At 45.4% G+C, this 12179-nt stretch overlaps 1 protein-coding gene across 2 annotated transcripts in view; it reads right to left on the bottom strand.

Annotated features, from left to right (window-relative positions):
• Positions 1-12179, bottom strand: part of Lats2 (large tumor suppressor kinase 2) — a 52394-nt gene that overhangs the window by 31648 nt on the left and 8567 nt on the right. The window contains exon 2 of one of the 2 annotated variants that reach the window (XM_034498788.2): positions 7901-8441. The exons of the other annotated variant lie outside the window; for it this stretch is intronic. Within the exon in view, the coding sequence (XP_034354679.1) occupies positions 7901-8239 (339 nt within the window). The 5' untranslated portion in view covers positions 8240-8441. The remainder of the gene's footprint in view (positions 1-7900; positions 8442-12179) is intronic. 2 annotated transcript variants of the gene reach the window in all.

Raw genomic sequence — 12179 nt, 5'->3', positions numbered from 1 at the left:
TAGTAGTATACTTAAAGTGTGTATGAGGGACACCAGACCAGTATCTGGTCTTAAAATACCTAGATACTGTACCTCAACTGAAGCTTTGTTTTTAAAAATCCCAGAGACAGATGAAAGAAAGTAGAGGGACCACTGTTTAAAACCCTAGCTGATGGATGCATGGAGCTTCAATATGCTATTTGACTCTGAAATTCTGTAAAACAAAGTCATAAATTCACATAACCAAGTAACAGTAACTGTCTATGGGTGGTGGGCTGATGATGGCTCAATTTTCCTACCTGAGGATGTTACGTTGTAATAAACATTTCTATGTACAGAGAAGGGACTATCCTCATTCCCCTCTTCTTCCCTCTCCCTGTCCAGCTCCCTCCCCCTCCCACTATACAGCTCCATCGCTCCAGTACTATGCAGTTTAGCAACTGGACAAATTGGGTTGAAGTGGCGATCCTTCCTGGAGGGGATTCACCAGGATCCCATACACAGCTCCCACACAAACAGGGATTCAGAAAGCTGAGGGGCCGGCCTGCACTGCACCCAGCCTACACTGAGATAATGACTGCAGAGGCCACAGGACAGTGGGGATGTGACTATGTAGCTCAGGTAGGGGGTTGCACTCCAGCTGGAATGACAATATGAGGAAAGCCAAAAAGGATAAGGTCACACAGCTTGCTGACAGGGTGAAAAAGGCAGACCCATTTGAAGCATGAGGGCTGAACCAGGAACAGGAGAAATAATTCGGTCTACGGGGTAAGTGGGATCAGACAGGAGGAGGAAGAGGGACACTGAGTACCAAATGAGGTACTGGATATTACATTTGGAAGCTTGCTGGAGAGTCACTGGGTCAAGGCAACAGAACCTAGATGCAGAGCAGATATCTGCAGTGACAACACATGACTTAAAGCACTTTGAAAAGCACCTACTAACACAGAGGCTGGCACAGAACCTAGATGCAGAGCAGGTATCTGCAGTGACAACACATGGCTTAAAGCACTTGGAAAAAGCAGCAGGCACTGAGAAAAGCACCTACTAACACAGAGGCTGGGGTAGAGAGCAATGTCAAAACCAAGTAGAGTATCCAGACCCAGGAAAAATGTCCAGGACTTTCCTGGCTCAGAGAGGGTAAGGGGGCAAAAAGGACTTGCAGGAAGGGAGAGGTACTAGAGAGAGGCAGAGGCAGCAGAGCCTTCAGTCTGGTGAAGGGCCCTGAAACCATCATTGGCATCCAAAAGAGGGGTGAGTCTCTGCTCCTGGCCCTTTACTCTCCTAGGAAGCCCAAAGGCAGAGCTGTGAATAGGGCCAACCAAAAAACATCCCACCAAGACTCACTAGCTCATTTCAGCTTCGGGAGGCTCTGGCTGCTTGCCTGAACATTTCCAAAGTAAAACAGAAAACCAGGAAGCAGCAGTAAGGCTGAACAGAAGGCTGGAGGCAAAGAGGGAAGGTGACAGAGCTACAAAGCTTCCTGAAGCTGTCTCTAAGACACTAAGAGACAGATGACACAGGGTTCATTCTGTTCTACTCTGCCACATTCTTGGGAACTCCTAGATGTCACTTGTCACCAGCCAATGTTCTTTTGATGAATAAAAGCTTTTATAAACCAAATGACATTATGTCAAATTTACACTGAATGTTTACTTGCTGGCTGGGATAAAATTTTTGTTGTTAATCACTTATTTTTTGTACAAAACAATTTTGATATACATGATTAATAATTCTTCTCATAGTCAGCCAAATATATACCATCCAACCCACAGATCTCTGGGTTTGAGGAAATCTATATGCGATTCCAAAGGGGACCAGGACCCTGAAAGCTGGTCAGAGGACAATGATCTTTGTATTTAACAAAATATGGCAGATGGCATTGGGTTTTGTTAACACATTCCAACATGCTCCAGCCATGTGCCAGCCACCATGCAGGAAGGCATTCTTTTCTACTCCTCAAGATGGCTCATGATGCAAGAGTATTTAACTCAATAATCTAGAGACAAGATTCTCTCTGGTGATAATACCAGACGATGCAGTTATACTACAGTCCCTAATAAGGACCCCATTCTCTTTCTTCCTGACTGACAGCACATAGTTTTATTGGGAGTGCCCCTGTGCTGGTCTCTGGCAGGCAGTGCAAACCCTGGAACCCAAGATCCCTCCTGTCAGGCTGCTATGATTCCTAATCTGAGCTACATTTGTGCTACAGCCTGAGAACCCAGCTGACCACCACATAATTGTGACAGAAAACTTCAGGATAACAAAATGGGCTTCAAGTAAATCTATTTGTGATTGCCAGTAATCTTCACATTGTGACACAAAGATATCTATTTCCTCTCCAGCAGCTACATATGTGATGGTGCAAGTCTTAGCTGACTTTAGAACCCTGCTCTTTGTCAATTTAAATTTTTGAAAGAGCTGGCAACGATCAGGGAGATGGGCAAGACCTGCTTGTTGGGGACAAGCCAGCAAGACACTCTGGAGCCAATCTTCCCTTCCCCACTGCAGCAGCCAGGGTCCACAGGTCGATCCTCACAGCCCGTCACTGAGCTGAGACCCTAGCCTCTACTTTAAGCAGCCTTTTCCACTGATTCTCCAAAGCTAAAACAGGGTTAAACCTGGCTAGGAATGGGTGGATGGCAGGCAATCAACTCTTGTCTTATACCTTTCTATATTTGTTAAACGTCCACAAAGGAGCATACCTTATTCAGTAGAGAGAAGACCCAAGAGCAGGGATGACAGAGAGGTAGAAACTCCTCTCATCTCCTCAAAGTCATCTTATTTATTTACTTACTAGGCTTTATGAGGTGCTGGAAGTAGGACCTTGTACATACTAGGCATATACTCTGCCACAGAGCTACCCTAAAATCCTTTTTAAAAAATCCTTTTTTGCTGGGCAGTGGTGGCGCATGCCTTTAATCCCAGCACTTGGGAGGCAGAGGCAGGCGGATTTCTTAGTTCGAGGCCAGCCTGGTCTACAGAGTGAGTTCCAGGACAGCCAGGGCTACACAGAGAAACCCTGTCTCGAAAAAAAAAAAAAAAAAAATCCTTTTTTACAAAGTTTACCTTTTGGCAGGGCCAAATGATCTGAAAGCCATTGAAGGAGGTAGAGGAGGAAGAAGATGGAGAGGCAAACAGCTGTCCCACCCAAAGACCATTGTGAGCCATTTCCTGTCACCAGCAGTGCAAACTGAAACAAGCTTTCCTCCTTCCCCACTTACTAGTATTTCAGGGGAGGTTCATGTTGAAAGTGGGTCCCTTTCCAGAAAAAAGGAGAAGGAAGTATCTGAGATCTAGATCCACTGTCCTTCCACTGGCCAACACCTGTACTTAGGAGACTCAGTGGAGGCAGATCCGTCACAAAGGCAAGTGCAGCAGCTTGGCTAGCCTTCTTCACATTCCTTCCTCCCACTCCTTTCCCTTGCTTTAGACAGGGTCTCCCTACAGCCCAGGAAGGACTCAAACTCAGCACCGTGTTACAGGTGTGCACGACACATCTAGCTCTCTATGGCTCTCTTCATGTTAATCAGATACACTTCATAAAGATCTGCTTTGTGGATTATAGACTATCACTCATTTGGTGTTGGAGGAGGCGATAGAGGCTTTTGCCTGGACCAGTATGTGAGTCACATCTGCTTTGGCAAATATTAACAATTTCAACATTCCAGCAGCTGGAGGCTGTGGAGCACTGGAAGGATTCTTAAAAGCCAGGCCTCAGAGCAGGGGAAGTGAAACAACAGTACCACAGCCTGCCATCACAGGCCTCCCAAACCGAATGCCCTGTGAGTCAGAAACAAACTGCTATAGAGGACAGAACAGCTCAAATCCACATGGGGACTTCAGGAAGAGTCTGATGCTGAAACAAAGCAAGCTTGAGAGACACCAGGATCCCTGCAGGAAGAAGGTGGGAGCTACAAAATACAACCCTGAACACCCTGAATAAGTGAACAGACAGGAAATCTGAGCCTGGTGGAGAGTGGGCTGCTGGACCGTGCTGAGGACCAGAGCTGCAGCTGTGGCACTGGTGATACCAGTGCTTGCAAGGACTGCGCACTCAGCCAGCAAAATGCCAGAAGAGGCATTCTGATAACCCACAACCTCAGCAGGGTGTGAGGGAACACGAGGGAGAAGTTACAGTATACAGAAAACAGACTGAAAAGCCAACAGCCATTTAGCACTGAGCCTGGTGACGTGCATCACATGCCAAACCAGAACTCTTAGCTACCACTTGGAGTCGGGCACTCAGCATCTCAAGACCTGCCACTGGCAAGTGCTCTACATCTCTTTCTGATTCTCCTCAACTCACTGTAGCTTAAAACAGGGCCTACAGTCCATCTCACATGACATGTAGGGCATGCTGCATGGCATGTAGGACAAGCATGTATGACCTGCTGCAAACAGCTGCTCACCCCTAGGTGAGCTTCCAGTACATGGGGGCTCTGCCCCTTTGTAGTACTGCCAAGGACTTGTGTGACTGCTGAGGAAATTTCATGCTCTTCCCTTGATGGCTCAAGAATGTCACGAATTGACTTCCCTTGCTAATTTCCCAGAGCATCTTGCTCACCAGGCACTGAGCCTATTGTCAGGAAGTCTCCTGCAAGAAGGCACATCCTGACCACTGCCTGTGCGATGAAAAAAAAAAAATCAGTTTGTTTATATTCTCTCTGCCCTGGTTCCATTAAAGACCTGAATTACTTGAGTACATGCAGAGTGGGTTAAAAAAAAAAACTACAGTTGGCACAGAAACCCAGGACCAAGGAACTGTTAAGGACATGGAGACACAGACTGCACAAACCACAGGTCGGATTTGGGGTCTAGAGAGAAAATGGCATTCCTTAAGGGAGGCAAAGCCATTTCCTAGTACCCCTATCTGAAAGAAATTTCTCACCTAAATTGTTCCCCAGGGGACACACCTTCGGAAGGTACTATTCTAAAACTACCAGGAGCCATGGGTCTGCACTAGGAGCTACACTCAAGACCTCAGACTCCAAAACATCCCAGGCTCCCTGAGAACAGGAAGCCAAAACTCGAAGAATACAGAAGCTGTCTACTGTCCCAGAAACACCCCTGAACCTTAGCCATGGCACCTAGCGACACTCAACCCCCATGCAGGTGCTCTGTCTGTCGCCCGCAGCACCTCTGCATGTGCATCAGAACAAAGAGCCTCCTGTCTCCAAACAACATCTCCATACCCCATGTGCATGCTCCACCTGTCTTCCAACAAGTCCGCAACCCTCACCATGCAGGGGTTCCAACTGCCTGTCACCCACTACAGCTCAAGCAGAGAATACAATTCCCACAGAGAAATGCTACCTACATGCAACCAAAGCTGCATAACCTAGTTACCTGCCTATAAGGCTTCATGTGATTTATTTGTAAAAGTTACATATATTATACAGTATATCATTTGGCAAACACTTTACATTGTTATACTGAAAATATCCTAACGTCATTCACTTTTTCCAGATACTGCCATTTTAAACAGTTTAATACCCATACATGCTAGATATGGGTGTAATTAATGTGTGAAAATTAATGGAGTTGTAAGTTTATAAATAGTGCACATTTAAAATGTAAATTTTACCTTAATATGATATTTAAAAGAAAATGACCATGTCAAGCAGTCAAGTAAATATTTTCAACTAGCCATAGTACAAACAATACAGAAAGCACATGTGTGTGCACCGGTGATAAGATATTACTTGTGGAGTTAAGTGCAGAAGAGCAAGACAGAAGGTTCACTTGAGCTCCAGAGTTCAAGGCCAGTCTGGACATACAGCAAGAACCTGGCTCAAAAAGAAATAGCGTGTGTGTAGAAAAATCATGGGCTAGCACCCACAGGGAAACACAGTACTCTGGCCACTCTGCTAAATTACAAGAAACTTAGAGGTGTCACTTTAAGTCAAACTAGAGAAGGAACAAGGTACATCTAAAGAATGCATCTAATGTACTAGGGCCCGAGAAGGTGCTAGGGTAAAAACCGCTCTTCACCTAGTGCACAGATTCTAACAAGGAGCTTCAGTCCACCCACACACAGCTCCAGGGCAATGTCAGTCCTCCCCTCCTGTTGTCTGTGTTCACATCATGACTTTCCTAACAGAACCTTCTAAAAGCAAATGCACGCGGGGGAGGGGGATGCAGCTGTTTTAAGTTTTAAAGTAACACTAGACTGCAAACTGACTGAATTATTTCAGCAGAGTTAACTACAGTAAACCGGAGGCCTTTCTGTTAGCAATTAACATAAATTAGGTGTGGACGGGCCTTTGCAGGCAGCAGAGCACCTTAGCTTTTCTGTATTTGGATTCCACAAAGCACTCAGTTCATTTCTTGCTCTGCAATTATCACTAATGGATTTTACTTCAATAAGATCCCACCTGTACTCTGGATTGTTTGTTTGACTTGTTTCTCTTACATTTCAGGCTCTGGTTGCCTCTTTTGCTTGCAACTGATTTACAGTAGGAAGGATCTTAAGACTTGCTGTTGGCCTGAAAGCCCGCTCCTCTACCTCCCTCTGCTGTCTCCCCAGAGCTGTCCCTTCTCTACTTTTAAAACACCATGTTCTGTTAGAGAGTAGCACTTGGCAGCATATTTAACTTCCAACTCTCACAATAAGACAGGCCATGCGGCTGCTGTCAGCCTCCAGTGCTATGGCAGGCTATACATCACTCAAAATGCTCTGCTGTACAAAGGTAACTCCACTGAATAACGCCTGCAAGAGCCATGTTAACTGCAGCGTATCTCCAAGTGCCAGAGGTCACTACAAAACATGGGATACAAGCACATTACCATAGTAGTCAGTCCTCTAAACTACAAGAGAACTGACATTCCCTTAGGAAGTAAAGAGTGACATGGTCAGCCTGTGCTACAACTGGGATCCAGACATTAGTGAGAGTCCCTTAGGAAGTAAAGGTGGTGTGGTTAGCCTGTGCTATGACTGTGATACAGTCAGATGCATACATTGTGAAGGTGTCCTAAATACTCGGTTCTGAGTTACATGTAACAGATGCTCTATGTTCTACCAATGGAGACACTGGTTCTGAACAAACACATATGATTCCCATGTCTTGTCTACCAACACCTTTGCTCTCTGAACATGGCTATATCCTCTGTAACAGTATACTCACACTGTTTTTTTGGAATAGGAGAAAACACCTGGCTTCAGTGGCACACTTCTATCCCTGTAAGTACTAGAAAGGCGCAGACAGAAGGATCAGGAATTCAAGGCCAGCATGAGCTATATGAAACTTTGTCTTAAAACAATAAATAAGAAATCAGAACAAGAACAGGTATAGAATTGTCAACAAATAAAATTTTAAGAAAACAAAAACAGGCCGGGCAGTGGTGGCGCACGCCTTTAATCCCAGCACTTGGGAGGCAGAGGCAGGCAGATTTCTGAGTTTGAGGCCAGCCTGGTCTACAGAGTGAGTTCCAGGACAGTCAGGGCTACACAGAGAAACCCTGTCTCAAAAAAAAAGAAAGAAAGAAAGAAAAAAGAAAAACAAAACAAAACAAAAACAGTAGAAAACAGAGACTAGTTCATGCATGTTAAATATAAATAGCACTCGTTCAGGAAGGAAATGAATATACAAACCAAAAACAAGGTAAGAGAAGCCAGCCTCTTGCCCACAGAAGCTCAGAATAATCCCAAGCAGGTCCCAAGGAGAGGGCTAAGAATAGAACTGGAAGAAGGCACAGCTGGGTACGGAAGCGTATGCTCAGCATGCAGAGGGCCCTGAGTCCCATACACACAGACACAAGCAAACCCACAGCAAAATGAAAAAGCAGCAAGGAACAATTTCAAGACAGAAAAGTGTCTAAGACCCTTGAAGAGAAGGTAACTACTGGCTAAGAGATACAGTGTGAGCAGTTCAGAGCTTGCACAGAGCTGCTGAAGGATGCTGGCACCTAGACCCACCTGGTCACATCCTGCATTCACCAGCTCCTGAAGCATCTGCCGGTTCACCTCTGCAGCTGCTGAAGTGCCCGACTCATTGGCAAAAGGCAGGAGGGAATATCGGATTTCCCTGAGCGCTTTCTGATAAGGTCCAAACTTCGGGGTGGCTCTCATTTGCTGCTGTCTGGAGGCATCCTTGCTTCCCAGGACTTTGGCATCCAGGGAAGTGTCACTATTTGGTCCCACCAGCAGCCCCTGAGTGGAAGACTTGGACGGCTGCTTCAGCCCCTCTCGAATCTCTTGTAATCGCTGCCGGCTATTTCCAGAGTAAGTTGTGGCAGGAAAAGTCTTTGGCCTCATCGTTAGTCCAGTTTCCTTTTACCATAAATACAATCTTCTCCAAGTGTCTTACTATGTTAAAAAGAACAGTCAATAGTGTCAGTGAATTGTAAACATGCTTTCAGAACAACTTCCTTTCAAAAATTGTCTGTCCTTCAGTTTCTGTAGTTCCTAAAGAGAACCTAAATTTTTCCAGAGTTTTCATTTTGAAGACCATCACTCTCTGAAAAAGAAAACGGGACAAAAGTGTTCATTTGTGGATTTCACATAATGTTAAAGCTACTTTCCAGAAATGCATGGTGATTTTGGAAATATTCCACCTAGAGAGTAAAGAGAAAGTATATCCCTTTCAGAAGTGTCATGCGCTACTTGGCTCTGGAACTGTCCCAAGAAGGTCCCTGTAACAGGAGCCCACAGCCAAGTGTCTCCACAAACACCACACAGGGCGACAGTGTCTCAACAACTGCGAAGCTCACTGTCATGTAATTCTGAAAACCACAGCTTGGGGATTTAGGGTTAAACATACCAAGCAGACTTCTGGCTTGTCCCTCATGTCAACCAATTCCCTAAGCCTGTGGCTTACCCAACATCTTCACCCACTCGAGGCTGTGTCCTTCACATTTTTTGAAAATTTTCTTGATGAAGCCCTCCACAATTTTTCTGAATAAAACAAATCCAAACACTCGCCATATTGAAAGTATTCTCTACTACAATTGAAAGTGTTCCACACAATACCCTGAGAATGAATGTAACAGGGCTGGAGAGCTAGCTCAGCAGTTAAGATCACATGTCACTCTTCCAGAGGACCAGGGTTCAATTCCTAGCACCCACTGGGTAAACCACAACCATCACAACTACAGTTCAGGGAACCTGACACCCTCTTCAGGCACCAGTCACATATATACATGCAGGCAAAACTCTCATATGCATGAAATAAATACATCTTTAAAAAGAGTGAGTGAGATGGGCAGTGGTGGCACACGCCTTTAATCCCAGCACTTGGGAGGCAGAGGCAGGTGAATTTTTGAGTTTGAAGCCAGCCTGTTCTACAGAATGAGCTCCAGGACAACCAGGGCTACACAGAGAAACCCTGTCTTGAAAAACAAAAACAAAAAAACAAAAAAAAAAAAAAAAAAAAAAAAGAGGAGTGAGTGAGTACTAGAGAGTGCTCCACTCAAAGTCATGCTTAGATGTCTTCAACTCTCATAAAAGAGAAGAAAGACCCTTGGGAGATACTATCCTCAGAATGTGCACTTGGACTTTTCCCTGGGCTATCAGGTGTGGTCTGATGCTCTGGTGATTCTCATCAGGGTCCACAGCTACCAGCTGCCCTGAGATGACAAGAAAAAAGCATGATATTCTGCAGCATGCTGTGTTGCTAAGCTGTGAGCTGTAGGTTTTATGGATTGCATTTATTTTCTATTTACAATATTTCCAATTTATGATCCATTTATCAAGAGGTAACCCAGTCAGGAACCAAGAAGCATCGATACTCTAACTGTATGATACCCTTCCCTGTGCCCTCACCATTCACACGGTCTTCACCTGCAGTGCCCTCTGTAGGAAAGACAGGCTGACACACCCCAGATCATACCCATCTTTTACCCTCCTCACTGACTCCCTCTCACACTAAAGAGCGCAGAAATCTGACTTCAAAGGATATACTTTGGAGTTTCAATAAACAAAGAAAAACTGACACCCCCCCAAAAAAAACACCCTCTAAAGATAGGCAAAGAATCAGGATTTCTAGCACCAGCAAAGAACCCCATAACCACAAAACAAGACCCTGCTTCACAGACTTCTTCACATGGGGCAAAAATACAGGTAACTAACATTACCCAGTACTTACTGTCTTAAGTTTTATATGAATTAACTAACATGCTGTTACATAACCACACACAGCAGGAAATACTAGAATTGACATTATATTGGCTGTGCTTTGTATGAGGACAGTAGTCTCCACTGTTGTAACTATCTACTCTCTCAGTACAAATGACAAGAATCCATTAAAAAGAAGTGGACTAAAGTTCCCCCCATGAAATCTACATTTTAATGTGTGGGCAGCTGAGCCCCAGGCCCCAGGTTGGCTACAGCCCAGAAGCCTGGATCTCTGCTTAACTGATGTAAAACGGGGCAGACGGCAGCCGCACTCATTTCCAGGGACTTCCTGGACTGATCATCTGCTCGGCAAGACCTAGATTTCTAAAACCGTAAGTTCATATTCCAACAAAAACGGGACGGTTTCTAAGAGCCTGCAAAGTGTGTGGAGAATCCTGGGAGTGACTCGCTCGGCTAGGAGCCTGCAAAGGATTACTGCCTTTCCACTCAGAATTCACATAAAATCACAGTTTCTAAAGCTTCCATTTTCTTCCCTTTCTTTCAAAAATTAGAATTGTGAATACACCTTTGATAAACACCTGACAATAAGCAATTAGGGGAGGAAGGCTCTGCTTGGCTCACAATTCCAGGTTACAGCCCCTCATTATGGGGCATCACACAGCAGGTACATGTCAAATGAACACACACATTCCTGCTCACTCTCTACAGACACAGCCCAGGATCCTGAGAATGGCATGGCCCACATGGGTGAGTCTTCTGCTTCAGTGAATACAATCGAAACAGACTCCTGCAGATAGGCCCACAGGACAAACAAACTGATCAAGCAACCCCTCACTAAGACTCTTTCCCATGCTGTATCAAGTTCACAATTCAAACTAACACCACCTGTCTTTATAACAAACGACAGTGTAAGAAAGGGACCTGATGCCGGGCGGTGGTGGCACACACCTTTAATCCCAGCACTTGGGAGGCAGAGGCAGGCGGATTTCTGAGTTCGAGGCCAGCCTGGTCTACAGAGTGAGTTCCAGGACAGCCAGGACTACACAGAGAAACCCTGTCTCGAAAAACCAAAAAAAAAAAAAAAAAAAAAAAAAAAAAAGAAAAGAAAGGGACCTGACACAATGCATTCATCCCACCCACCCTCCACTCTGTACCTACCCCATCTACTCTGTAAATGGGGAAGGAGTGTCTTTATTTTGAGAGTATGAGTATCTTGCCTCTGTGTATGTATGTGCACCTAGTGCTTCTGGAAGTCAGAAGACATTGGACTCCCTGGAACTGGAGTTATGAAGGACTGTAAGACACATGTAGGTGCGAGGAATGGAACGCTGGTCCTCTAAAACAGCAGCAAGTTCTCTTAACCTCTGAGCCATCTCTCTAGCCCCTGGTGGCATCTTTTTTGAGATAAGGCCTTGCTATATAGCCAAGGTAAGCCTGGAACTCACAATCTTCCTGACTCAGCCTCCCACAGCTTAGACTGCATGCATGCCTATTAAGTCTCAGGCACTGACAGAGAGACAAAGAACCTCACCTTCAGCAATTTACAGTGAAGTGAGGCAGAGGGTAAGTAAAGTAAGCCAATGAGCTGCAGAAAAGGAGAGGTCTCAAAGGAGAGGAATCCACAGCACAGGACAGGAGGATGGAGGGGAAGGTCAGAGAAACTGAATAGATAAGGAGTCTGCCTGGGGAGGGGGTGGGAGTGGAATTCCAGCTGGAGGGTAGAATGCAGTTTCCTCCACAGTGCTTACAACAGTGAGGCTGGGGCTTTCCTGGAGACTGGGGACAAACCAGAGGCAGCAGGACTCCATTTAGAAGGGCTTTCGGCAAATGTGCACAAAGCTGGGTTAGAAGTAGGGTCCTGGCCAGGAATTCAGAGGCTGACTAGAGCCAGTGCAGCACTCCAGTTCACAGATGCCGGGATGTGGAAGAGAGATGAGCTCCAGGGCCTGGTCACACAAACCAGTGGTCTGGGCTTAAAGGTACAAGTAGCAACCATTAGAGTCCCAGGCATTTAATCAGCCTGTAGCTACCAACTCACACACGCCATAGGGTCATCAGGACAAAGGATAGAAGTTCCTTCTGGAACATTCCTTTTGGAAGGTGTGGTCTGTGACAACCAGAG

Source organism: Arvicanthis niloticus, chromosome 3 (genome assembly GCF_011762505.2).
Source record: "Arvicanthis niloticus isolate mArvNil1 chromosome 3, mArvNil1.pat.X, whole genome shotgun sequence".
Lineage (NCBI taxonomy): Eukaryota > Metazoa > Chordata > Mammalia > Rodentia > Muridae > Arvicanthis > Arvicanthis niloticus.
This window is presented reverse-complemented; position numbering and strand designations above follow the sequence as displayed.